This window comes from Rhinolophus sinicus, chromosome 13 (assembly GCF_057876585.1).
Source record: "Rhinolophus sinicus isolate RSI-liver-muscle chromosome 13, RSI-T2T, whole genome shotgun sequence".
NCBI classification, from domain to species: Eukaryota; Metazoa; Chordata; class Mammalia; order Chiroptera; family Rhinolophidae; genus Rhinolophus; species Rhinolophus sinicus.
In genome coordinates, this window is record NC_142513.1 from 14,120,955 (window position 1) to 14,146,937 (window position 25,983).

General features: G+C 45.9%; 1 protein-coding gene and 1 non-coding gene across 19 annotated transcripts in view; one reads left to right on the forward strand and one right to left on the reverse strand.

Annotated features, from left to right (window-relative positions):
- Positions 1–25,983, forward strand: part of PTPRT (protein tyrosine phosphatase receptor type T) — a 951,833-nt gene that overhangs the window by 316,291 nt on the left and 609,559 nt on the right. For all 18 annotated transcript variants that reach the window (XM_074318303.2, XM_074318304.2, XM_074318302.2 and 15 more), the window contains exon 3: positions 13,754–14,025. In XM_074318303.2, the coding sequence (XP_074174404.1) occupies positions 13,754–14,025 (272 nt within the window). The remainder of the gene's footprint in view (positions 1–13,753; positions 14,026–25,983) is intronic.
- On the reverse strand, positions 20,640–20,746 carry LOC109456570 (U6 spliceosomal RNA). The gene has a single exon (XR_002138892.3). It is a non-coding gene; the product is annotated as a U6 spliceosomal RNA (small nuclear RNA).

Below are 25,983 nucleotides of genomic sequence, written 5' to 3' on the forward strand. Positions count from 1 at the left end.
TCTGACACCTTGATCTTGAGCTCAGACTTGTAGCTTTCAGGACTGGGAGACAATAGCTTGCTGTTGTCTGAGCACTCAGTTTGTAGAACTGTGTTCCACCAGCCCTAGCACATGAATACAGAACTCACTGCCTACTTAGCAGCTTTGGGTCCATAGCTCCCGTCACGTCATTGTTTCACCTCATTCTGCTCTGTCTTTCCATCTGTGTCCAGGTCCCACCGTGTAGCTCTGGTGGAGCTGACAGGGTCCTTCTCTTTGGTGGTGTGGAGTGTAGAATCCATTGGGCTGAATGGGGCTGGAGAGCAGCAGAAGGAAGGGTAACCATGGGGAGGGGGATGGCGTTTACATGGTGGTCAAGGTGTCCAAAGTCCAAAGTGGATTCTGGTAGAAAAAGTGGGACAGGGAAGGAGACTGGGGCTGAGTATTGAGAGAAATGTCAGACTGAAATAGAAAATCATATATGCAGCAGACAGGATTAGAAAGAGGTTGAGAAGCGAAAGATGAGAGGGAAGAGTAAGCAGATTGGGATGAAGGCCATGAAGAAGGCTGGAGGGAGGGGGGGTTCAGGGACTTGATTTCCAGAGGCCCCACCTGACAGCCATGGGACATCCTGGTGGCTTCAAGTACTCAGGTACTCTATGTCTATTTCTGTGAGTTAACGTTTCTCTCTGAGTATCCTCCTCTTCCTGCTCCTGACATGCACAGGCAGCTGTGGTCACCTCCCAGGGCAGTGCATGCCCCGGCCAGGCTGGCTCACAAGGGGTGGTGCTCCAGAAGTGGGAGTGGGAAGGCAGTTTCCTGCGAGGCGGTGTAGGGCAGTGTTCAAGCGCGTAGGCTCTGGACCCGTGTTACAGTGTTGTGACCCCAGGTGACCTGTCCCTTCTCAGAGAATGTGGGGAGCGTCCAGTGGACAAGAGCTGGCATATGTTCCCTGGGTTATCATGGTCCCCCCAAGTGGTCTGAGGCTCTGGGAACCTGTTTGTGAGGAAAATGGTTCTCCAACTTGAGGGTGCGTTAGCACCCCCTGGAGGGCTTGTGGAAGCACAGCGGCTGGACCCCACCCCAGAGTTTCTGATTCAGTAGAATTTGGTTTTCGATCAGGTGCTCAGGTGAGGCTATGCAGCTGGTCTGGGGACCACATTTGGAGGACCCGTGGCAAAGAGAGATGCTGCTTGGGGTAAATTGTGGAGAACCATGGCTTCCTGATACCTCCTGGGGTCATTGCATGTGTGGGAGGTGACACTGGGACCTGCTTTTGCCTGCTGGCTTGTCGGGCTGACTATCTCACTGTTATAGTCAGAAACCCACAAGAGAGTTCAGGGCTGCTGCTGCCACTGCCATTCCATAGATTTTACGATGTGCCAGGCACTATGCTAAGCCCTTACCAGATACAAACATATTTAGTTCTCAGAACAAACCCATGAGGCAGGTACTACTATAACCACCATCACTCTCATTTTACAGATGAAGACACTGTGGCTCAGAGAGGTTAAGTAACTCACCTAAGGTCACACAGCTGGTAGCTGCCCGAGCTGGGATTTGATCTGGCAATCTAAATCCAGAGTCTCTGTTCTTATCCTACATCATTCCACTGAGCCTTCAGGAGAAAAGAGGCAAGAAATGACCCTGGTGATGTTGGCCAAGTTATTTGGCCTCTCTTTGCCCTCCCTCTCACCTCAGAAAAAGGAACTAGCTTTCCCTATCTTAGATGAAAGAGATACGTTTACGTTAAAAAAAAGAAAGTGCTGTCAGGATTAATTGGATAACAGCTGTCAAATTCTTGTAGCTCCTTAGAGGATGGTTAAAAGAGGAGGAATAATTATTGTGCTGTCTCCTATGCAGACCCTAGTACATTTCAGGGAGTCAATAAGTGTCTAATGATATTCTTGGTAATTGGCAATGATTGAAGGAGGACTGCTCGCGTCAGAGGAGAGGCCCTTGTTGGGGTTGGGCAGCAGAGAACCTCCCATTTGATGGTCAGTGGCCATCCCGCCCCTGGGAGCGTCCCATGTGGGTTAGTGAGCATCCTTACTGGCCCTGGGTGGAGAGAGGGGGCAGCACCGCTTGTTGATCAGCCCGCGCTATGGACCCCGGCCTGTCTGTGTTGGCAATGAGACACCAGCTAGTCCAGTGGTTCTCAAAGTGTGGCCCATGGTTCAGCTGCAGCAGTTTCGCTTAGAAACTTGTTAGAAGTGCAAATTCTCAGACCCCACCCCAAAGCGATTGGGGATGGGATCCAGCAGTCTTTCAAAAAGCTTTCTAAGTGATTCTGATGCGTGCTACAATTTGGGAAGCACTGTGTTAGAGGGAAATAGCACTCACCTTAGAGTTGGACACACCTAAGTTTGAAACCTGGCACGGCCGCCATCTGGCTGTGTGACTCAGGGCAAGTTGCTGTACCTCTCTGTGTATCAAGTTCCTCGTCTATAAAACAAAGCGGGGAGGTTAGAGAGGTGGTCTGTGAGGTATTTCTTCGATCCCTCCACACGCCAGCGCCTGTCTTCTTGGCTTTGAAACAGGCTGTTTGATCTGCTAGGAACATTTTCTCAGCTTCCTCTTTACCTGGCTGACACCTGTATAACCCTAGGCCTCAGTGTAGATTTTTTTTGTCCAGGAAGTTCTTTTGTTTTCTTTCTTTCTTTTTATTCCTCTTCCCCCAAATCCAGTCTGGGTTACATACCTCTCCATGTCCACGCCCTGTCATAGAATGTCTCACATCCTGGTAACTGCCTTTTACTTGTCTGTACTCTCCACAAGGGCAAACACTCTGCCGTGCGGACTGCTGTTTCTCTAGAGTGTTGGGCACATAGTACGTGTGCAAGTAATACTTGAGGTTAGACTCGATTACATTCAGTTTATACAATTCTCGGTTCTGGTGGATTTTGTGAGCAAACCGGTAGAGGTCCGAGCCTTCATGCATGGAGCCACATGGGGAAACTGAGGCATGGAGGTGCTGACTATTCTAGGGAGGCAGTAGCAAGGAGAACAAGTAGAGAAAGTGAGTCCTGGTGGCTGAGGATTTGAGGGGAGAAGGCTGTGAAATTGGGGTACGGACCACGTTTAGCACATCTCTGCAGAGGGGCCCATCTGATATCGGCATTAGACAGGGTGATACCCTCACCTCCAACAACCACAAATACAAGTCACGTTTGACTTCTGTAATTACAAGAGATGCTCAAAGTGGTTACCATCAGGGTCCAGACACTTCTGATTACAGTGAACTACTGCTTGAGCAATGTTGACCAAAGTGTCCACTTGTATACATTTTTTTGGCACCTCCCGGTATATATAATATTTATTCATTTACTATGAACAGGGTTAAGGGCCTTTTTGAGGAATAGATGGACACACTCTCCAGGAAAAAAGCACAACACAAATCTTTCCCACTGTTGACCTCTTCACTCAGTGGGTACATGGTCGGGTTGCTTTCAGAGTAAGACCCAGTTGTTATGGAAGATAAAGGTGTCAGGTGAAGGGAAGGTAGATTTTAATACCTCCAAGCCCTAGTATTTTAAAGCTTGGGAAATAATAGCAGTGACCCAATTTAGTAATGTGAAGGCAAGACAGCACTATTTTAACAGGCTTAGTCATCTCTTTGTTTTGCCTCCCCCCCACCCCCCAATTCCAAGTGTGTCTTTTCCCATTGCAAATATACGAGGGAATAATCCAGTATTTTTCATGAAGCAGAGCAAACATGCTATATATAAGACACAGTTGAACATTCTGTGAGTGTAATTGGAGCATAAGTGTAACTAATCAAAATATTATCATGCCAACGGATGTGTGAAGAGTTTGGAGATTCAAAAAAATGTATATATGTATATATATTTTAGTTCCATGTCATTTCAATTTAGAGATTTAGAGCTGCAGAAGCAAAGGGCTCAGCCCAATGAATGTCAAGAACAATTTGGGGTCTGCAAATGTTCCTGGCAAGCCTTGTTATTCTCTTGACTCTTAATATGGCAGCAGCTTGACGATTGATTTCATTTATGTTCTTTCCTCCCACTCTTTGTCTCTTTTCCTAATTGCACCAGTTCCCCAGGACCAGGCCAGCCCAACCCGGGGAGTGCGTGATCATGCCTTGCCACCAAATACAATATGCCTACTTGTGATGTGGAGGCTAAGAGCTAAATGATGATTAGAATCTTCTGGGTTTGAATTTTGGCTCTGTTCCTAGCTGTGTGGCCTTGGGAAAGTTACCTAACCTCTCTGTGCCTCCGTTTTCTCATTTGTGAGAGAAGAATGGTAATAGCGACTACCTCACAGGGTTAAAATTAGAATGAAATGAATGAATATTGGTCAAATGTGACAGTATGTGTTTGCTGTGTTGCTGTTATCAACGAGCAGTTGTGACTAATGAGGGAAAGGAACACTGTGGACACACAAACATGACTGTGTTTCTCCAGGAACAAGGCCCCAAGAAAAAGGTCTCTCCTCCTTCACCCTTTCTCCAGAAGGAGCCTAGGTAGAAAATTCAAGCCAATCCTGGCATCTCACTCACCACTAGCTGTGGCTATGAAGTCTTGGAACCATAGACGTCTCTAGCTCGAGGCACGTTAGAAGCGCTACCTGTCCAGCGATTTTACAGGTGAAGAAACAGAGGATTCCTTACTCCCAGAGGCACCATGTGATTACAACTGGTGCACATGACCTGCCCTTCAGTTCTGTCTTGACCTTGCCAAAATTGTTTTGATATCTCCCACGTCAAAGAGCAGTGGGAACACAGCTTTCCATTTCACTACTTATGTAGCAGAGTTCTCATTGCATTGTGTTGGGTTCCATTGTTTTTCCTTCAATACCATGTTTCCCCCAAAATAAGACTGGAACTTATACCATATTTCCCCGAAAATAAGACGGAGTCTTATATTAATTTTTACTCCAAAAGATGCATTAGGGCTTATTTTCAGGGGATGTCTTATTTTTTCACGTACAACAATCTACATTTACTCAAATACAGTCATGTCATCTTCGGAAACATCGTCATAACGTACCAAATGTGTCTGTCTGGCTAACGATCTTAACTGGGGCTTATTTTCGGGGAAACACGGTAGCATTTATTTTTTTTCCTCCTGGGATGTTGAGATATTACACGGAGATGTTGGGGGAAGTGAGTTATGAAGTTATAAACGGGGAGAACACAGGTCCCACTGTGCCCTACAGCGTTTTACCTGGGTCTGTTTTTATCTCAAGATGATTGTGAGGTTGAAAAGGAGGAGACTGTCCTGTGAAATTTTTTGATTTTGCTTGGGGAGTGCAGGCGATGAGAAGTAGTTAAGGGTTGTACATGGTTTAGATTTTATTCTGCTTGTCTCTGTCATCTCTTCCCTCTCCTCTCCTCCCTCTCTGTTCAGTGTTCCTTTCCTCACCTGCATTTCATTTCTCAGGCTTCACCAACTCCCTTTTCCTGTCTTCCTTCCTCGCCTCCTTCTGTCTTCTCTCCCCCCCTCATCTTCCTTTGTGTCTATTCTTTTGCTTTTTCTTTCCTTACTTCTTCCTCCCTTCCTTCTCCTTTCTCTCTCCGTCTTTCTCTCTTCCTTTTTCTTTTCCTCTTTTCAGGCGTAGGGAAGGAGTGTAGGCAGCCCAGGAACCTGGCCGGCCCGGGGGGAATAGGCCCACGCATACAGCCTCTTCCAGCACCACCTTCCAATCCAGTCACCTGGGTGTAATTCTGCTTTTAAAACTACATTATCCACACCCACATGGATGATCAGATAGCTGTTTTGGGGAGAATCACCTTAACACATCTGCATATGGAATACTTCAACCCCAACTTATTGGTCTGAATGAATGATTACAGACATAGTTACTTATTACTCACACAGACTGACTCTGACAGAATGTTCACTGTGTTTAGTTCCTTTGAAACTTCAGGATGTATTTTCCTTGTTTTAAATAGCTATTATGTATCCATTAAACTGTAATTAATCCCTCCCTCCCTCCCTCCCCATTTTCTGGTTTATTAGAGAAGGAGCAAATTTCTTTGCTTTTTCTTGACACCTGACAATTAGATCGCTTTTATTGATAACATGGGTAATGTTGAATGATATGTTTGCTAGTCTGGCTATTGGTAAATTGTTATGTTTATGTGATTAACTGAATGATTATTAGTTTTCATGATACTCGTAAACCTCTGTGCTTCTCTTCCACATATATTTTCTTACTTTATGGTGCATTGTGTCTTTTGACATTTTCATGCCCCCTGCCCTTTTATTGTGACTGGACAACTAAACATTATCTTTCTGGACTTTAAAATTAGGCCTTGTCCAGAATAGCTATAATAGAGGTATGTATATGGTCAGCGATGCAGAAGTAACTGTTCCGTGGGCATTAGTGAAAGTCACCAAGAGTAACTGGTGTTTAAATAGTCTAGTGAAGGACCACACCTGGGCTGGGCAGTGTGGGTTTCATCACCTGAGAAACACCCATAAGTGCGGGAGTCTGGAGTGTGTATTAGTTTCCTATTGCTGCTGTAACATATTATCACAAACTTAGTGGCTGAAAATAGCACACACTTTTTTTAGTCTTACAGTTCTGGAGGTCAGAAGTCCTAAATAGGTCACACGGGGCTAAAGTCAAGGTGTCAGGAGGGCTGCGGTCCTTTCTGGCAGCTCTAGGGGAGAATCTGTTTTCTTGCCTTTTCTGGCGTTTAGAGGCCTCCTGAATTCCTTGGTTCATGGCTCCTGTCTCTCTCTTCAAAGCCAGCAGCATAGCATCTTCAAATCCCTCTCTGATTCTGCCTCTCTTGTCCAGAATAATCTCCCCATCACATCTGATTATCAACCATAATTCCGTCTGCAACCTTAATCCCCTCTGCCCTGTAGGTGACATATTCACAGGTTCCACAGGTTAGGTTGGGGACATCGTCAAGCCATTATTCTGCGTACCATGGAGTGAATAAGGACTGTGTAGGCAGAAGACTTTCCCTCTCTCTGCTTCAGAGTTCCTTGCTTTAAAACAGGAATAGCATGGTACCACCTCACTGGGATGCTGAAAGATGGTCCTAAGTTCCCAATAAACATTAATAACATCACACATGTTATGAATTGCATCAGGCCCACTGTCATCTGCAGCTGGCTCTTTATTATGAAAATTAACATTTATTGAATCAAGTCCAGTGTTTCATTTAATATTCAGTGAAAACAGGCAAACAACAAAAAAACCTTTGATGTATAGCTTTGATTAACCCATTTTATGGATGAGCACATTAAGGGCACAGAGAGTTTTACTGACTTATTCAAAGTCACACAACTAAGAAATGACAGAAATAGGACTGAAACCCAGTTTTCTTGATTGCAAACCAAGCCTTATTCTATGCCACCACAGCTGCCTTGGCTGCAGGCAGCATTTGGGTCCCTGCTGCCATCTACTCCCTTCACGTAGGTCCTGGCACTGGAAGTTGGCGGGGCCACCTGTCTGCAGGGACGGCTCTGAGCTCTAGGAGCTCCGGGCGCTCAGCTGCCAGGCGCCAGAGCACCCTCATGTAATCTTAATGAACAATGTGCAAAGCCATTGAAAACTCAATTTGTGCTTTCTTTTAACTGCCAACGTGAGGAACTGCAGTCGTGAGGTGCTCATGTGTAAACACAATAGCCGCCATCTGCTACGGAGAAGCGTTTTGCCTCCAAAAAGGGGATCTGTGTTGCAGACACATCAATAATGGGGCGCTTATCAAGGCATTATTATGCACGAAGGAGGAAAAATGCAAAATTTATGGCCAGCCAGAGAGTACTTCCTGGTTTAATTCAACAGTTTTCAGTGCTATGTATAATAACTATGAGAAACTAATGCTGTTTTATGTTCCTTATCACGTCAGTGGATTTGGGAGGGGGGGAAATGTATTTACAATCTTCCTCTTTCTTGTTTCTGACTGATCTTGGCGTAATGACTGGCTCATTTTTGATCTCCAGGAAACTGACAGACCCAGGATGATATTAATTAAGCTAACCTGTTGATCAAAGAGGGCCCCACAGAGTTGCTGATATATGAGGGCTTCACTCCTGAACAATCTCTAAAGCGACAGACCTATGCTCAACCCAGAGATATGGCTTCTTCCTGTCTGGAGGCGATGGTTAGATCTCTGGGGGCTGGGCTAGATGTGGAGGGGGTTGGAGGAGGCTGGGTCCCACCCTCCTATAAGACGCTGCACTTGCTGGATGCCACAGCTTCCTGCCGCTGTGCCTTTACACATGCTGTTTCTTCTATTGGAAATGCCCTCCCAAATTACCACCAGGCACACACACGTGTAGGGGATCCCGACCGGGAGAAGGGAGAGGCTCACCCATTCTTATGTGTGGAGTTCAGCTATGGACCCCCTCGTGTCTATTTATATCCGCTGATGTGGACCAACCTGACATGGCTGAGGATATTCCTGGGGAAAGGGGTGTTGGGAGAGACAGAAGTGAGCCCTGTGCGGTCAGGACACAATAGTCAGGTGTGTCCTGCACGCTGGGGTTGGGGGTTTTGGAGGCTGTTGCAGGGAGTGACTGCAAGGCCATGGATGGGGAGAACATCCATCACAAAGGAAGATGCCAAGTAGAATTCAGCCCTGAAAGGTAGGGGGTCAGGTGCTGAGTATGGCCCCTTGATGGAGGAAGAAGAAACACCATGGGAGTTTGCACACAGAGCTGGCTTTTGAAACTTGTCGACTTTGGGGTCAATGCAGTTCTGTTGTGTGTCCCCCGAGTGTGTCCCAGAGCAGACAGACACTCACAAAGACCTGCCCAGTCATTGAGACCCCCATAGCTGATGTCAAGGGCATATGAGGAATCTGTGCCTGCAAGAGCAGTGGGAGCAATGGCGTTGCCATCTTTGATTACTCGTAAGGTGCCCTGGGGTCTTTGGAGGATGCACAGGGAGTATTGCTAGGAGCCGGAGTTCCTGCAGGTGCAGGTGGGGGCTTAGAGCTGGTCACATCCCACTGTCAGGGATCATAATATGCTCATTGGCTAGTGAGGTTTCACTTCTATTCGTTATTCAAATTCTATTTCCGCTTAGCCCAAACCTGGAAGATGTCCACCTATCCTGGTTGGGTTCACCGCCCCTGCCCCGTGTCTTGTATTCATGGCCGTGTGCCACTCCAGTGAGGCCACATTTGCTGCTCGGTCCAACGATGGCTGCATCTTGGAGACACCTTCCTCCACAGCTGCTGCCCCCTCTACACAGTCCGTGGTTCACCGAGCCCTGGTTCATTTAGTTACTAGCTCCGGGTTCAGAAGTTGTGGTTGGGGGCACCTGCACGGTGGAGCCCAGGTGGTGTGGCTGAGTCTCAGCTGCAGAGGAGGCTGGGAAAGAGGGCATCTGGCCTTTTCCATTTCCACAGAAGAAGATGGGCTGTGCTTCAACAATTGGGGGGTTCCCCAAGCACAGGAAGGGAATTCATATATTGAGTAGCCAAACCATGGGGCAAATGCCCACTCTAGGTCATTAGTCTGATTAACTTGGAGGGTGGCCTGAGAGCGAGCAGCCACCATGGTTGGTGGGATCTGAGGAGTAATGTGTGACCGTGATGGTGACATTGGCCAGCAGCCCTGATGCGCTTCCACTGCTGAAAGGTGGACCTGCCCCAGGGCTAGCCCCAAATCTTCTTTTTTCTGTCCAGATTGGGAGTCAAATAATCTGACCCCACATTTTGCTTTTTACACCATACTCTCCTTCGAACACTCAGGTGAGTGTACCCTTTCCTCTTTTGGGGGTAGGCTGGGTGGGCGGCCATCATTTAAAAAAAAATAATTTTTTTTTCAGTTGTCTAGTCTGCCTGTCTGAACCTTGCACCAAAACACATACCTTTCTGTCTAGTCAAAGGGCCAGAGTGTGCATATTAAGTTACACAAATTGACATTAGGCGCCAGTGTGGTGGTGGTGGTGGTGTGAACATCTTCTGTGACCTTGACCCATCCCAACTCTGGCCCACTTAAGACACAGATTTTCTTTAGGAAGGTCCAAGACGTTCCTTTCCTTCTCCAGGACTCATTCTTAGAGTCCATTCTTTTTATTCTCTTCTGTTTTTCTGCATCTTTTTACCCAGGGTCACTGCTCTTACTGATGCTCCTATTTGGAGCATCCTACAGCTTTGCTTGGTCGTTACCATGACTCATCTCCCTAAATAAAGGAACTTGTAGGACGTAGGGGCTCTGTGGGGGGTGCCCAAACAATAACGACAATGCTACGTGCAGAAATAAATGTCTGACTTTGAATGGCTTCCTAACCCAGTGATAGTTTATTCCTTGTTTATTAAAGGTCTGACACGAGTGTTCCTAGTAGGTGGGTGACCTTTCTCATGGTCATGGCTCTTGAGGGAAACGAGCTCCTCTTGTTGAGGCTCTGCTGTCACGTCGGCTCTTGGGAGCCTGTGCTTGCGGCTGGTGGGTGGGAAGGCAGTGGAGTGGTAATCCTCACACCTTAAAGTGCATACTTCATACCACCCGAGGAGCTTGATAAAAAGCAGATTCTGTTTCATTAGGTCTGGGGTGGGACTGAGGTTCTGCATTTCTTACAGGCTCCCAGGTGGTGCTGAGGCTGCTGGTCCAAGGACCATCTTTTGAGAGAGACGATAAAGGAAGATAGAGCAGCGGGGGTCGGGGACGGGGAGGGTGGAGAGAGGCAGCTGTTATGGACCATGCCTGGAAGTGGCACATTTCGTACTTAGGACCCCGTGGCTAGAACCCAGGTGCAGGCCCCACCACGCTATAAAAGGAGGTTGGGGAACGTAGTCCAGCTATGTGCCCACAACAAAGAGGACAGCTGTTGATTAACCAGCAGCTTCGGCTCCGTGGAGAGTCGACGGAGGGCCAAGCACTCCAACCAGCTCTGCCGTCAGGGAAAGGCAGCCCCCTCTGTCAACAGTCATGGGGGCGACACAATGGCTAGTATGTCTGGATTGAAGGGAGTGATGGACGGTACATGGTGCCACCTCCTCGGTGAGCCTTGCCTCACCACTGCAGCTAGGATGGACAGAAGGGGGAACCTGAGCTGGTAGCTCGACTCTCTGTGATGTGGACTCGTACACAGCCTGGTGTGAACGGGCCGAAGGACAGGAGCTGAAATGTCCATGGGGCATCGTGGATTCTGGGTGGAGAGAGCCAGGCACTGCCTGCTTCTCAGGCTGCCTTCCCTGCCTGGAGGTGTGCCACTCCTCTGTGGCAGGGGCAGGCACTCGAGCTCGGGGGGGCTTGTGGGTCATCACTCATCTGTCCCAGGGGAACCTCCTGGAACCCTGTGGGGTGTAGGCCAGCAGGCAGATGTCGGTGTGGATGCTAGCGCAGTCTTCACTCTGTGCCTCAGTTTCCCCCTGCAATGGTTTCTTGCTTGCTGTCTCACTGGGAGGCTGTGATGACTAGTGATAACAGCCAACAAGGGACATCTGCCCACTGACGCTGTGTTACTGCCAAGCCATATACTAGGAAATGTTACTCTCTTGGAAACAAGATGGGGGAAGATGTCACCTTTACTCCACTTTCAAGTGACTTCTATTCCAGGAGGTGGGTGAGTTTTCTGATCGGTGGGATGGTGGAAGTCTGACAGCCACTGGTTCAAATTGCTGTCCTTGTCACCTTGCTTCTTAGTGGCATATTTTGGGGATGAGCCCACCCAATCGCCCTACGTGGCCATCCCTTAAGGATAGCTCTGGCCTTAGTGGTCTGGGTGGAGACAGAACGAGGGAGTCCCTGACCACCCAGTTGCTCTGCGTGCTGGTTCGGGGAAGAAAACGCAGGAAGCCTAATTTGGCCTCAAGTCCAAGTTCTTTCTCGAATCCAGCTTTGGGGATAATAGAGTGGAGCTTTTGAACTCTACCTCTCTCCTGTGCCTATTTTTAAATTCATTCAGATCACAGAGGAGACGGGCTGTGAATGACTAGTACCTTCTAGAAGCCCAACAAGATACAGATTTCCCAGCATGTATTAGCTGGCAGCTGCTAGTCTTTTTGGTACCAAAGGTGAAAGAATGAGGCAACTTATAGCTATCGTGGCTCGTCTTGGTGGAGGGTAAATCGTCTTAAGGTTTCATTCTGAATTGAAGATTTTAGTGGGTAAAATTAGATTTCAAAGCAACAGTGGTTTTGTAGGTGGGAATATTCCTCCCAGAATCATCTGAGTTTATCTACTATGTTTTATGATGCAATTTATTTCATAGAATCAGAGGACTTTCAGTCACAGAGCGCGGCCCTCACAGCCCATCATGACATTTCCCTAGACGTCTCAATTTGTCCAGGCTCTGTTTAGCCACGTGCAGTGATGGGGGACTCACTTTGTCTCCGGCAGTCAATCCCATTTTGCATCAGCTCGACTTGTCAAAGGTCTTTAGAGCTGAAATGTGCCTTTTGGTGGTTTCTTTCACAAGTCTGCCCTCTCGGTCACCTTTATCCATGTAGCTCTTGCCACAATAATGCTGCCTAACAAAGTAGGAGGAAACTCAGTGGTGAACAGCACTAAGTGTTTTTTGCACGCTCACGATCTGAGCATCGCGTGTGGTTCTACTGATCTAGGTTGGGCGTGGGGGCCCCTTGGCTGTTCTCCTAGCTGCGTGGGTGGCATAGCTTGGTTCTTCACTGTCAGTTACGCTCAGTTCCCCTCCACGTGGGTCTGCTCTGGATCCTACACTGAAAGGGGCAGCAGCTACCTGGGGTGTAGCAGCTACTGGGCAGTTGTACAAGAAGGCAAGCCCAGGGAGGCTCGCCGGCTTCAAGTCTCTGCTTGAATCTTTCTGTTAGCATCCTGTTGACCAAAGCAACTGCAGTCCAAAGTCACAGGATGGGGACACACCCTCTGCCTCTTGTGGGAGGAACCACAAAGCCAGAGGCCAAGGACATAGATCCAGGGAGGTGTGACGATTAGAAACAACCATTTAACCGGTCAAAGCAACTCCAGAGAGGCTCACTTCCTTCCTAGGAGACAGCCTTGCTAAGGCTTGAGAAGAGTAGTCATGTTTTCTGCAAATAGTAATAACAGCGTCAACTTTGAGGTTGGAGAGAATCTGGGTCTCATCTCTCCCTATCTGAGTGGCCCAGGGCAAGTCACTCAACCTTTACATAAAATGAAAGTTCTCTGTCTCCCAGAGTCACTCTGCAGATCGCATGGAATAAGGTATAAATAAGACACTGGCATCACACTGGCGTTCTTTAAGTGCTTAGTATTACTTACCCACCATTTCAGGCTGAATATCTTCCAGTGGGTTCTCACATTTTTTCAGGGCCTTCCTTGCTTACCTGAATCTATTCTACTTTTTCTATGCCCTCCTCTGATATATTCCCTGCACCGAATGCAAGGCTCCAGGTGGAATATACTGGGACGATGACATCTCCCGTATTGCTGAGGTGCTCTTTCCCCTGAGACGGCCCAAGCTTGCGTGAGGTTATAGTTCCCCTCATTTCACCCATGGAGGTTGCAGTTTAATTAAATTCCTGGGTTTTTGTTCAGTGCTTCCTTCAGGATCTATTGGACATTATGTTCCTTCTGTAAATGTTTGTAGCCTGTCTACTTTGTAGAAATACATTGTACGTGTTACCATCTCTTCATTCTTAAAACTGCCTTGTTGAATAGGTTTTTGTTTGTTTGTTTGTTTATTCCCCACTATTCTCTACTTAGTTGCAGAAGAGGGTACTCAGGTGGAGAGAGGAGATGGGATTTCCACAGGATCACACAGACCCTCCCGGAGTGACTTGATTTCTAGCCACCGTGTTTATGGGTATGACTGATTTTGAGCAGGATTTTCCTTTCTCTCTCCTTGTCCACTTCCCGCCCCCTTTGTGGATCGCCAGGATCCTTCATGATGGTGAACAGCTCCGGCAGGGCCTCTGGCCAGAAGGCCCACCTTCTCCTGCCCACCCTGAAGGAGAATGATACGCACTGCATCGATTTCCATTACTACTTCTCCAGCCGCGACAGGTCCAGCCCAGGAGCCTTGAATGTCTATGTGAAGGTGAATGGCGGTCCCCAAGGGAACCCCGTCTGGAATGTGTCTGGGGTCGTCACCGAGGGCTGGGTGAAGGCAGAGCTTGCCATCAGCACCTTCTGGCCACATTTCTACCAGGTATGATGTTTTACCATGGTTTGATTTTTTTTAAAAAATTAATCTATATACCTCTTGTCTGCCAAGAGTTGTTGAGAAAGGACTTCATTTACTCACTCACTCACACACTCACACACTCACTCACACACTCACTCACTCACTCACTCACACACTCACTCACTCACTCACTCACTCACTCACTCGCTCATTCAGCTCGTGTTTACTGAGCTGCTCCTCCTAGCCAGGCCCTGTGGATAAGGGGCCATCCAGCACAGCCCCTGCCTCCCTGGAATTCATGATCTGGAGGAGGAGACGGATGTATAAATAAACAATTACTGTATAGCGGGGTGCATGTGGGCTCCCCAGGATGCCGGAGGGACATAGACATGAAACCTTTTATAAAATAATTGAAGAGGGAGATACTATCATCTGAAGAGGAAGATGCAGTAGTATCCCTGTTTTACAGGCGAAAAAGTTGAGGTTCAGAGAGAGGAGATGACTCGTCAAAAATCACCCCTTTGAAGAGATATTTGGGGGGAAGGCAACTGGGGTGGCTTCTAAGAGGAGATGACAGACAGCCTGAGTCTCGTAGGGTGAATAAATAATTATCGAAAAGGGAAGACAGAGGCATTTGAGTTGGCAGGGATACGGCAGGCCAGGCTGAAGGAGTGACGGAGAGATTTTGGCAAAGTTTGGAATCTCTAAGTCAATTAGGGGTAGGTTGCAAAAGGAGCTAAGAATGTAGGGACATGTAGGTCCTGGGGGCTTTCAATGGAGGCTAAGGAGATTCCATTTATTCTCTAGTCTAGAGCAGTGCTACTCAAACTGTGGTGACAGACAGGTTCCCCCCTTGACTCACTGTGGACTGCTACTTTTATAAATGACAATAAAAGTGTCAAAGCAATGCCACATTGCTGTAGCAGTTTCTAAACACCTCTCTCGCGTTCCCTACGTATCTCATTGTGGACTGCTGACATACAGGCCCAGGCTGGCACCAGCCCACTGAGAGTGCTTGGAAGACACAACTCTGGTTCACCTTGGCCTGGGGCTGTTGAAAGTTGTTTTTTTTTAAAACAGCATTATTAAGGTACAATCTACATATCATCAAATCTACTTATTTTAAGTGTGCGATCCAATGATTTTTTAGTAAAGCTACTGATTTGTGCAATCATCATCATAAACCAATTTTAGCATATTTTCATCACCCCAATAAAATCCCTTTGTGGTTAATCCCTATGCCCACTGTTGAAAAAACTTTAAGTAAGAAGGTGCTGTAGTCAGATCTGCACTTTGGAGAAATTTCTCTGAAGTCTGGAGCAGAAGACAGAGCTGAGGGTGGCAAGGTTAGTGGCCGGGAGCTTCTTAGACACCCTTCAGTTCAACATCCATGGTATATATGGTCCTTTGAGATGCATCATGAAAGCAGCCACAGACAATATGTAAATGAATGGATGTAGCTGTGTTCCAATAAAACTTTATGGACAAAAACAAGGGGCGGGCCAGATTTGAGCTCCAGGCCATAGCTTGCCGAACTCTGATATAGGAGATGGACAGAGATGGACAGTGAAGTCCAAGAGCACACAGCAAGTCACTGGCAAAGCTGGGACCAGAACCAGACGCCCCCATCCCAAGACTCTCCCCCTCTATGGCTGAGAGTCTCCCCCTGTATGGCTATAAATGCCAAGTGTCTCTGTAACCATGGATACCTCCAGGAAGGCCTTTGGATTCCAATTAGAAACCCCTTCCCGAGGGCCTGATGCAAAGGGGAGTAGGATGAGACCACAGATACAAGTATAATGAGCAGGAAAAGTGATCCAAGAGAGGGACAGTCCTGCTATTGGCCATACTCTTTGATGGGGAGTAGGGAGACAAGTGCTATTTCTTGGACATTCCCGGGTCGGTCCCAGCTCTTTGGTGAGCATGCTGCCTCTTGTTTATCTGTGTAGTAACCACTGTGTGGGGTTTCTACAGGTCCTGTGCTCCAGAGGAGGGGATATTATTGGTACATTGAGGTCTAGGTCCTCTGGCTCCAAGTTCAGTTTCCCACCTGTACGGAAAACAGTTTGTTCTGAGAACCTTCTGCTTACTCCCTGTGAAATGTTGGCTGCATCTCGTCATTTTGAATCAGAGTTCTCTCATTCATAAAGAGCAGGGGAAGGTGGGTCCAAGGAAGCGTTCGTCTGTGGGTTAAATGAGATGGCATATACCAGGGGTGCCAAAAGAATGTAGACACATGACTTGTATTCATTGTTCATTCTTTGTATACATGGAGTATTACAATTTTAACACAGTTTTTTTCCTTTCTTAAAATGTGTGTACATTTTTTTTTTGGCTCCCTCTGTATATGACACCATGTCAGGCTGTCAGCGGGCCTCAGTAATTGTTGGAAGGAAGGAAGAAGAGAGGGAAGAACAGAAAAAGAGGAAGGAAGAAGGAGTCCTTTGTGTTTTTTGTGATTTGTTTTTTTCAAGGAATACCCAGTGTGGTCAAGTTGTCCTTGGTGAGCTCTGAGCCAGCCCTGTGACCCGCAGCCTCATCTGGGAGAATTTTCTGATTTCCAACTTGTTCGCGACTACAGCACCATTATTACATGACATTACATTTCCTCTGCTCTGAGCTTTGTGGTGACAAAGCCACTAGTGCGCTGAGAGCAGCAGCTTAAAAGAGATGTGTGTGACACACACACACACACACACACACACACACACACACACGTCTGGGGGGTGGAGAAGAAGGGACATATCAGGAGATTCAAGGACACTCACAAAATGGATTTTAAATTTCCCCAGACCCCAGGCTCTGGTCCTACATGTATGAATCTGTGGACTAAATACAATTTTGGTCTTCAGCGGAGCTGGTCTTCAGGTCCTGGTGGCTTATGTATTCATTTATTAAAGTCATATTTCACAGTCCTAAAATTGACTTTTAGCTCCATAATAAACAGGGAAATTTTATCTTTCTTATTAGTGGGCTTCCTGGCACCAGGCTTTCAGCAGGGCCTGGGATGAGAATGTCCCTCTGCCATCCCCCTCCCCCACCGGCCATCTCGCAGGAGAGCAGGGGCTTATCAAATGCCGCTACAGCGGGCTGCCTCTTTCCAGGTGATGGTCATTCTGTTTCCTGTTTTTCATGATTCTGAACTTTTCCATCCCAAGATTTTAAAAAATAAGAGGGCTTTGAAATGAGTTTTGCAGCCACTCGCTCACTCTGTTTTCTGTCACCTGCCTAGGTGAAATTACCTTTGCTTCAGCACTTGTAATTGTGCTGTAGACCCCTTGCCATTGGGGACTCCCCTGACTTGGATTCAACTGGACTTGCGGCCCTTTCTCAGGAATTCCTCTGGCGTCGAGCATTCTGTAGGATTAGTAACGCCACGCACAATTCAGGAGGACACAGGACAGGGAGAAGGTCATTCTCCCACCCTTCAAACTCCACCCCGTTTCCTGTCTCATCCGCCCACCCCTCTCTGCTCAGCACCAAACCCCCCATCTTGTCTTCTGCAGGCCTCCTGGGCTGGTGTGGGAAAGTGTCTCTCCTGATTTCACCCTATGCAGTCCCTCCCCACGAAAATATATACGGTCCTCTTCCTAAGAGGAGTTCTGGTGAGCCCACATTTTTCTGTCTCTTATCTTTGGAGAAAATGTTTGCAGCGCTCTGACATGTTTGCACTACCAATTCTCTGTGGAAGGACTGCAGAAGGTAAGGCTCACATGCCAGGTCCCTGACATCGCCACACCCTCCCCCCAAACACGCAGACAGTGAGGGCGACGCATCTCTGAGCCTCTCTTGAGAAATTACTTCCTGGCTTTGCCCAGCAGCTCACGCTCAGGAAGATGTTTGTGTCTTTCCATGCAAGCTCCCTCCCTCCACCTCCAGGATGCCCCCCGGTTCCATGCACTGGAGCAGGTGCAGTTGGCAGTAGATCTACATGGCGGCCTTGGGGTTGAAGAATGTCCTGCCAAGAAGTTGGGGTTCCCAGCTGAGGCCTTCTGTTCCAGTCCCTGAACCCCAGGGCCCCAGCTCCATACACTGGCACGGAGAATCACTGAAATGAAGGCCTGCTTCCTGCCTGCCCTGTTCCCTGTAAACAGACAGCGTTAGAGTAGCCTCCACAATTCTTTGCTCACTCCTCTGCCTCTTCTCCCATCCCTGGCTGATTCCTCAAGGGCCTTGTTTTGAGTTTCCTTGTGCGTATGCTTGGCTTGCAAATGACCATTCTCCCTCTCTTCAGAACACCTGGACAGGTCCCTCGATCGTAGAGTCCTGGCATCACTTTGTCCCCTGTGGCATCTGTCCTCAGGACCTGGAGCTGGCTAGGTACTGGGGGAGGGGGGGGTCTTCCTGGCCAAAGACCCCATGCCAGCAGCGCATTGATGAGGTGATCACCTCCACCTGAGGCTGCAGGTGTCTCCTGGGGAACTTCCGACCTGAGCATGGGAACTGATGATCCATATTCCTCAGAATTTCGTTGGCCAAGAACCTGGCCCAAGGGGTCGAGCTGCAGCTGCTTCATATAAGAACCATATTAGAACCTGAACCATATGAGACGGAGCTCTATCTTGCTTTTCTATTTGCGTCAACAGTGAGAATTCAGGGGGACCCTCCCATCTTTCTTGATGTCTGAACATCTCTGGTAATGCTGCTTCTCTGTGAGTTGCCCCTGCAGTGTCTTTCTGCAACCAAACCTGATTTCTTTGATTGTGTCCCATGCCACTCTGCCCTGTGGCTTCTTACAAAAGCTTCTCAAGGCCTGACTTGCATTTGAAGGTCCTATCACATGGTCAGAAACTTGAACCGTGAACCCTAGTAATGATTTGTATTGCAAGATTCCTATTCAGGGTTTTAAGTATGCAGTGTAGCTAAGGGGGTGTTTGGAACTTTGGGACTATATGTGATTTCTAGAGGGTGGCCCTGCCAACTTTCCCCTGGTACCCATTGCTTCTCTATGACGGGCATGCCATCTCATAATTCAGTGGCACATTCTAGCCACCATTTGAGATGTCCCTTTCTGGTGCCTGGTGTTGGGGTCCCCAGGTTTGGCCCTTGTTTCTGGAAACAGGCAGCTGGCCCAGGAATTTGGATGTGGGCCTGAGTATTAACCCCATTGCATGAGTTCAGTGTTCAGGGGACCTGCCTCAGCAGGTGAGTCCAGGTAGGCCCTTGAAGGTCCAAGCCCATCCATCATGGACCTTCCTTCTTTTTCTTTCCTTTTTGAAGAAGAATAGTGCACTGCCTGGCACTATTTCTGGTACATCCAGCCTTGTCTCTGCTTTATTGACCTTCCACTCATCAGGCATTGATGGGCCTGTTTCATGGCAGCTGGCATGACTTTTTGTTTTAAATCTAATTCTGGAGTGGCGTGCCAAGGACTGGACCCTCTTGGCTCCTGCACATTTTATGAGCATTCTGCTCTGAGCAATCTGGTGGTGATGAGAGGATCTTCCCAGTTCTGCTTTATTCTCAGCTGCATCCAGAGCCTGCCCGTTGGTGGAAACATACTGTAGACCCTAATGCCAATGCCCTGTGAGACTGGAGCCTTCATCAAGCATTCTGTGGGCTGTCATGGTTTCTTCTCTACGCTTCCATACTCTCTCTGCACCACCTTCTCCACCTGCCTTGACTCCTGCAACCACACGTGCCTCTGTTTCCATGTCCCTCCACGTGGACCCAAAGCCCAGCCTCTACCCGTTTCTACTAGTCACGACTCACAGCAAAGAGTCTGCTGAGTGTAGGAACTTCAGGGGAAACTTGGGGAAGGGGCTCCAGGGGATAGTACATGAACATAGTACATGAACATTGTTTCTCCCTCTCCCCAGATCTGCCTCCATTCCCTGTGTTTCCCCTCTCATTTCCCATCCATCCCTCTCCCTGGAGAGAGAGCAATAGTATTAGTAACACAGCAGTATCTTAACCATGTGTATTGTAAACACTTTAGAATTATTAACTCACTTAATGGAAAACCAGAACATTCTTCCCTTTGTTTCTTTCTCTCCCATGTTTGAGAAACCTGTCTCACCTACCCCGTGCTTTACAAAAACATTCCCCGAATTCTGACGAATGAAAGATACTCTGTCGCATTATAGAATTCTTATTTCTGCAAAGGAAAGGAGAGAGAACAGTGAACAAATGTATGTTTCACTGTCATGCATCCATTCTCTCATCATGAGCGTTGCGTTCATTCATGGAATATTTATGAGTAATTATGATATAGATTAGATACTGGGTGGTGATGTGAGAAACAGTCAAAGTGTTAGAAGAATTTCATTAAGTTAAACTTTGATTAACTGGGAAACAAGTCAGAATTCTGCTTACCCAGGTGTTTTGGTTAAATGAGAGTTGGGATGCTTTTCATCAAAGTTCAGTACTGGGCATGGCCATGAACCAGGAGACTGGGGCCTAGCATCAGTGCACGTCTAGCTCCCTTTCTGGGGTTTTTTTTTTTTTTTGAATATGTACAATAGACTTTTTTTTTTTAATTAATGAAGGAACCAGTAAGATGATAAAATCAGCTCAAAGGAAGGTTTCAAAGAGCACACACATATGTTAGCCATGAGAAATACTAAAGTAAATTTTCAAACAGGTGCAAAACTGGTTATTATCCATAGACGATAATCAACTGCATTTTTTTTTTTCTTAAAACTATGGAACGCTTCATACATTTGTGTGTCATCCTTGCGCAGGGACCATGCTAATCTTCTCTGTATTGTTCCAATTTTAGTCTAGGTGCTGCCGAAGCGGGCACCTTTCTGAGATTCTTTGTAATTCAGCTGGTCCCACCTCTTAAGGCTGTTGAGAGGCTAGATCAAGACGACATGATAAATGGTCGCTGTTGTAGACCTTTATTATTGTGGTCCTGTTTCTCTTTATTATTTTTATCATCATGCAATTTTAGTTGATGAGGTGTCCCTTCTGGTGAACATCAGTCCTTCTCCTGGTGTCCCGATCGTCTCCTGCCCACTTTAGAATCTTATTTCATCAGTTCTCACCCCTTGTATTTTGTGCTATTTCCCTGATTCATTCCCCTCTACTTAAAATCATATTTTAATTTCTACCATAAAAAACAAACCCAACCTCTATTGAGCTTTTAGCACTTGGCCTTGGGCCCTAGCCTTCTTCTCTGAACTATCTACTTTGTCTTCCAAGGTGACCTCGTCTAGTTCTGTAGCTTTAAATGACATCTCGATGCCGAAGCCACCACGTTTTAAGCTCTGGTTCCTAAATCACCCATGAGCTCCAGAAACGTAATGCCAGCTTCCCACTCAACATATCCATTAAGATGTTTAATTGCCATGTCAAACTTAACATGGCCGAAAGGAAACTGGACGTAGCCTGTGTGCTGCCCAACACTCCAGCCTTGCATTGTGCCTCTCTCGCTCAGTCACTATTTCCCAGCCTCCTTCTTGTGTTCCCAGATTATCTCTGAGCTCTTTCCTGCCTCATGGCCTTTGCACTCGCCTCCACCTCTTCTTAGGCTGGCCAATTTCATCCTTCTGGTCTCATCTTAATTATGACCTCCTTAAAGTTCTCTCCAGGTCACTCTAAGTAAAATAGACCCTCTGCATAGTTACTCTTAATCACAACATCCCATTTATTTCCTTCATTATGCCAATCACAAAACGAGTTTAATGTTACATATTTATTTGTTGAATTTCCATTTCTGTTCACTAGAATGTGAAGTTCATTCGAGCTAGGACCTTAATTGTCTTTTTCACTTTTATTGCCCTAGCACGTGTCTCAATTTTGATACAGAGGAGGGTGTCTTTAAAGGCTGAATGAACAAATGAGTGAATGAATGAATGAATGAATGAATGCATACACTGTTCCTGTTCCCAATGGGTTTAGAGTTTAGGGAATAAAATGATTCATGAACAAGCTATTGCTATATGGTGTGATAGGTGCTATAGTGGCACTAATTATACAGTGGGACATGACATAGTGATAACATAACATAAAGAGAGATATCAATATGTACCATAAAGCATTTAATTTTTATTGTAAATATAAAATAGCTTATTTTTACTCCAGAAAATTTGGAAAATCCAGAAAAGTATAAAGAAGAAAATACTCATCTACCATACCCTAGAGTCATTTAAAAAAATTGCGTTCATAAATTATTACTATTCTTGCATCATCTGTTGTGAAATGCCTGCTGAGGTCACTTGCCAATTTTTCTTTTCGGGAGTTTATTTATTTTGTTAAGTCTCACGAATTCTTTATGCAAAACAGGTTGTTTACGTTTTCGCTGGTATATGTATTAGCAGATATTGTTCTCAACTTGCCATTTGACTTTTAATTTTGTTTCAGGCTTTTGTTAACATACAAAACATACTTTGACATTATAGTTATTAAGAAGGTATTGTATATTTGAGAAATACATAATATTTCAATTTTAAGAAATTGATTTTTAAGCTTTTGACGTTCATTTCTAGCTTTCCTGAATTTGGTTAGAAAATGTACAGATCTAAACCCATACAGGTTTTCTTCTTTGAGAAATTTATTGAAATTGTACTTTAGCCTATTATATGATCTTTGTGTAAATAATGCATGAGCATTTGAACAGAAATTCCATTCCTGATGTTCATTAACATATGTTTAGTAATTGCATTATTATTTAATTTATATATATACTTGAGAGATGTATTTTTTTTTCCTGTTTGGTCAGAATCTAAAACTTGGGTTAAATAAATATAAACCGGTTTTATTTAAAATATAACTACTGTTTGTTTTTTTCCATCATTTTCTCCTTTTAAATCTATCAACTCCTGCATTTTTTTTAAATGACCAGTTTAGTCCACTTAATGGTTTCTGTTTTCCTTTTGGCTTAAATTCTACTTTGATGCTTTAACATTATTTTTATAACAACCGTTTTCTTTTTATTTGCATTTCCCTATTATTTCCCTTTGTTCAAGTTCTTATTCTTAAGGTTACTGAGTCATTCTGTTGTAGGTGTTTATTTTATAGCATACAATTAGACTTTGTCTTGAAACAGTCTGAGAGCATTCCCTATTTTAACCTATTTATATTTATTGTCACAAGTATTTTTTCTTACTTTTGTCATTTTTATTACACAATTGGAATGCTTTTATGCTATTTCTTTTAAAATGTATTTTCTTCCCTCCCCCCATGGACTTTGCTTTTGGTTTCCTTTGAATTATTAAAAATAGATATGTGATTCTTTCTAGAAAAGTCTCCTGTTGACTATCTCCTTTGCAGGATCAGGCAGCTATCACACTTTTATTTCTACACAATTTTGTTTGTTAACTCTCTCTGAAGGACCCTGTTATCTTAGTAAACCCCTCTTCCAAAGTGGTGGTCATGCTGGTGTCAGCTGCATTGTTTGGTGTAACTGTCATCCCCAAGTCACTTTACATAATTCCCAGGCAGCCATATGTTGTCTTAGAGATAGATCTTACCAACCAAGGAAGCTGTCTCCTTAAAGCCATCACCACCCTCTCCACCAGTTCCCTGCTCACTTGTTATGACTGTTAGAGCTCTGGGCTCTGCTGAGACCACTGACCTCTGAATCCACTAATCTGGAGTGACCATGTGGATCACAGAGATTCCGCACTGAGGTTTTCCTGTTGGTCTCATCACCCACCTTACATTTCATCCACAAGCTTGAACTGAGGAATAAAAGACAGGAGGGAGAGGGTCCATGTTGTAGGCTGTCCAGGTGCTAAAGACGAAAAGCAATAAACATGTGAACCAGAGCAGTGGCTCTGATATTCATCTGGTTTGGGCCTACAAAATGGCTGCTCCATATGGTTCCACTTAATAGCAGAGTTTGAAAGACATGGGCAAATTTGAGAAATACTAAGAAGACAGAATCAGAATCAAAAAGAAAATAAATGTGAGGAGCAAGGCAGAAGGAGAAGCCCAGACAGATGCCCAAATCCCAATCTCCCATGACTTGGTGGGTCATAGTGCAACTCAGCGAGGTCCGTATTTTAGGAAGGATGGCCCATTGGGCGATGAGGGAGATAGTTTGAAAGGGAAGCCACTCAGATCTGTCACATACAGATTACATTTGAGAATCTAGGTGATATCTAGGTGGAAAATTCAGATCTGTGAGCTGGATAAGTGAGACTGGTGTTCAGATGAAAGGTCTAGAGGAGTGGAGAGCTGGGTTTGGGGATTATCCGTGAATTGGCAGCCACGTAAGGAAGGTGTGCAAAGAAACCAAAAGAAGACAAATGGGTAGAGGAAGCCCACATTTGAAGCCTGCATGTAGGAGAAGGTGTACTTACAAAGAAATCTATGGTAGAATAGTGCCAGATTTATGAAAAAAGTCATGAGAATGAAGTATCACCTGAGCCTAAATAGAAGATAGACCCGTAAAAGGAGACGTAGCAACATGGATAATTGTAAAAAAAAAAAAAAAAAAGGTCAAGTATTAATAATTATTATAGCAAACATGTATTGCGATCCTACCATGAGCCCCACATTGTTCTAAGTAGTATATTCACTCTTTAATCTGAACCGTGACCCAATGAGGTAGCCACTATAATCACAGATGAGGAGACCGAGGCACAGAGCAGGAAGGTAGCTTGCCCAAGGTCACACACTAGTTTGTTAGTGGTACAGGCAGGACTGGAACCCAGGCATTCTGACCCAGAGCCCAAAGTGCACTATCTTCCTTCTTAAAGCAAGATACAAATGAAATATGTTTGTTGGGTTTAACAATTAAGAGATTATTGGCGTCTGCCATGACAGCAGTTTGAAGGGGGGTGGTGGTGTTGGGGGCAGAGTCCAGATGACGGTGGGTTGAAGTTTTGCAGTGGGAAGTAAGGAAGCGTTGAGAGTGAGTGTAGATAAAACTGCTGAGAATGTTAAATGTAATTGAAACACAACTGGACGGTAGTAGAGAAGAACATGCTGTCCAAGTGTAGCTTTTGAAGAGTAAGTGAAGCCCAAGCATGTACGTAGGTCAAAGTCGGGGATCAAAGGAAGACTTTGGAGGTGCACCATAGAGAGAGAGAGTTGAGATGAACCAAGCAGCTGGGAAATGCAGTCAGGGTAGGGGGTCAACAGTGCCAGTATGTCTTGTACAAAGGAGGCGATGATTTGTGTGTAGTGATCTAATCCGTGTGGATCAGGTTGATGGGTAAGAGTTAGAAGTCCGTCCTTCTCTTGTCCTCTTGCCTCTTGAAGATGTGATGTGGGTATCTGCTGGGCTCAGGTAGGTGATGTTGGAAAGGAAACATTTGCATGGGTTACAGGGGTGGAGAAGGCAGTGTTGCAATAGGCTTGCCAGCGTTAAAATGAGCGTGCAGAGGAATTTGGGCTTTAGGTGAGAATGGTGTGGGTGATTAGTCAAGGTGCCGGGGCGACCCCAGTTTTGTTGAGAATACAGGAAGGTCCCAGAGAAGTTGAGGTCCAGGGTACACATGAGCCTGAGGCGCAGCTTTAAGAGGAGTGAATTGGGAGACGAATGTGGAGTTGGAGGCTGTGCCAAAATATAGGAAGATGGAATTTCCAGTTTCTGGAGTGGGAAAGGACAAGTATGAGTCTGTGGTTGAAGCTGAGAGGAAGATAAGGCCATTCGAATTAGGGAGGTCAAGGGGTGGGTCATGTCCGCCCAGATAGTCACATCTCCTAGATGAAGGTAGAGGTTGGGTGACAAAGAAAGCTGTTAACTGAGTCGTAAAATCTTTACTCAAATAGCAGTTTGGGTGGGAGTCAGAATAGAGAATTAAAAAAATGTGTTGCCCTTGGATTCCCAGATACCGATAGTTGTGCATGGGGCTTATTTTCAAGAGGTGTTATTAAGAAATTAAATATTCCTTGGGGATGTAGAACCAAATCAGGATAAACCCTCTTTGGCTTATGGTAGCTTCAAAGGTAAGCTTCTCCTGCATGCTTCCCAAGAAAGTTGGAATATTAGGAAGTTATTCCACTCTGTGCTTCACTTGAAACAATGAGAACGGTACATATTGGGGTCTCCAGGCCATGTGTGGGTTGTTTTCCCTGCATCCAAGC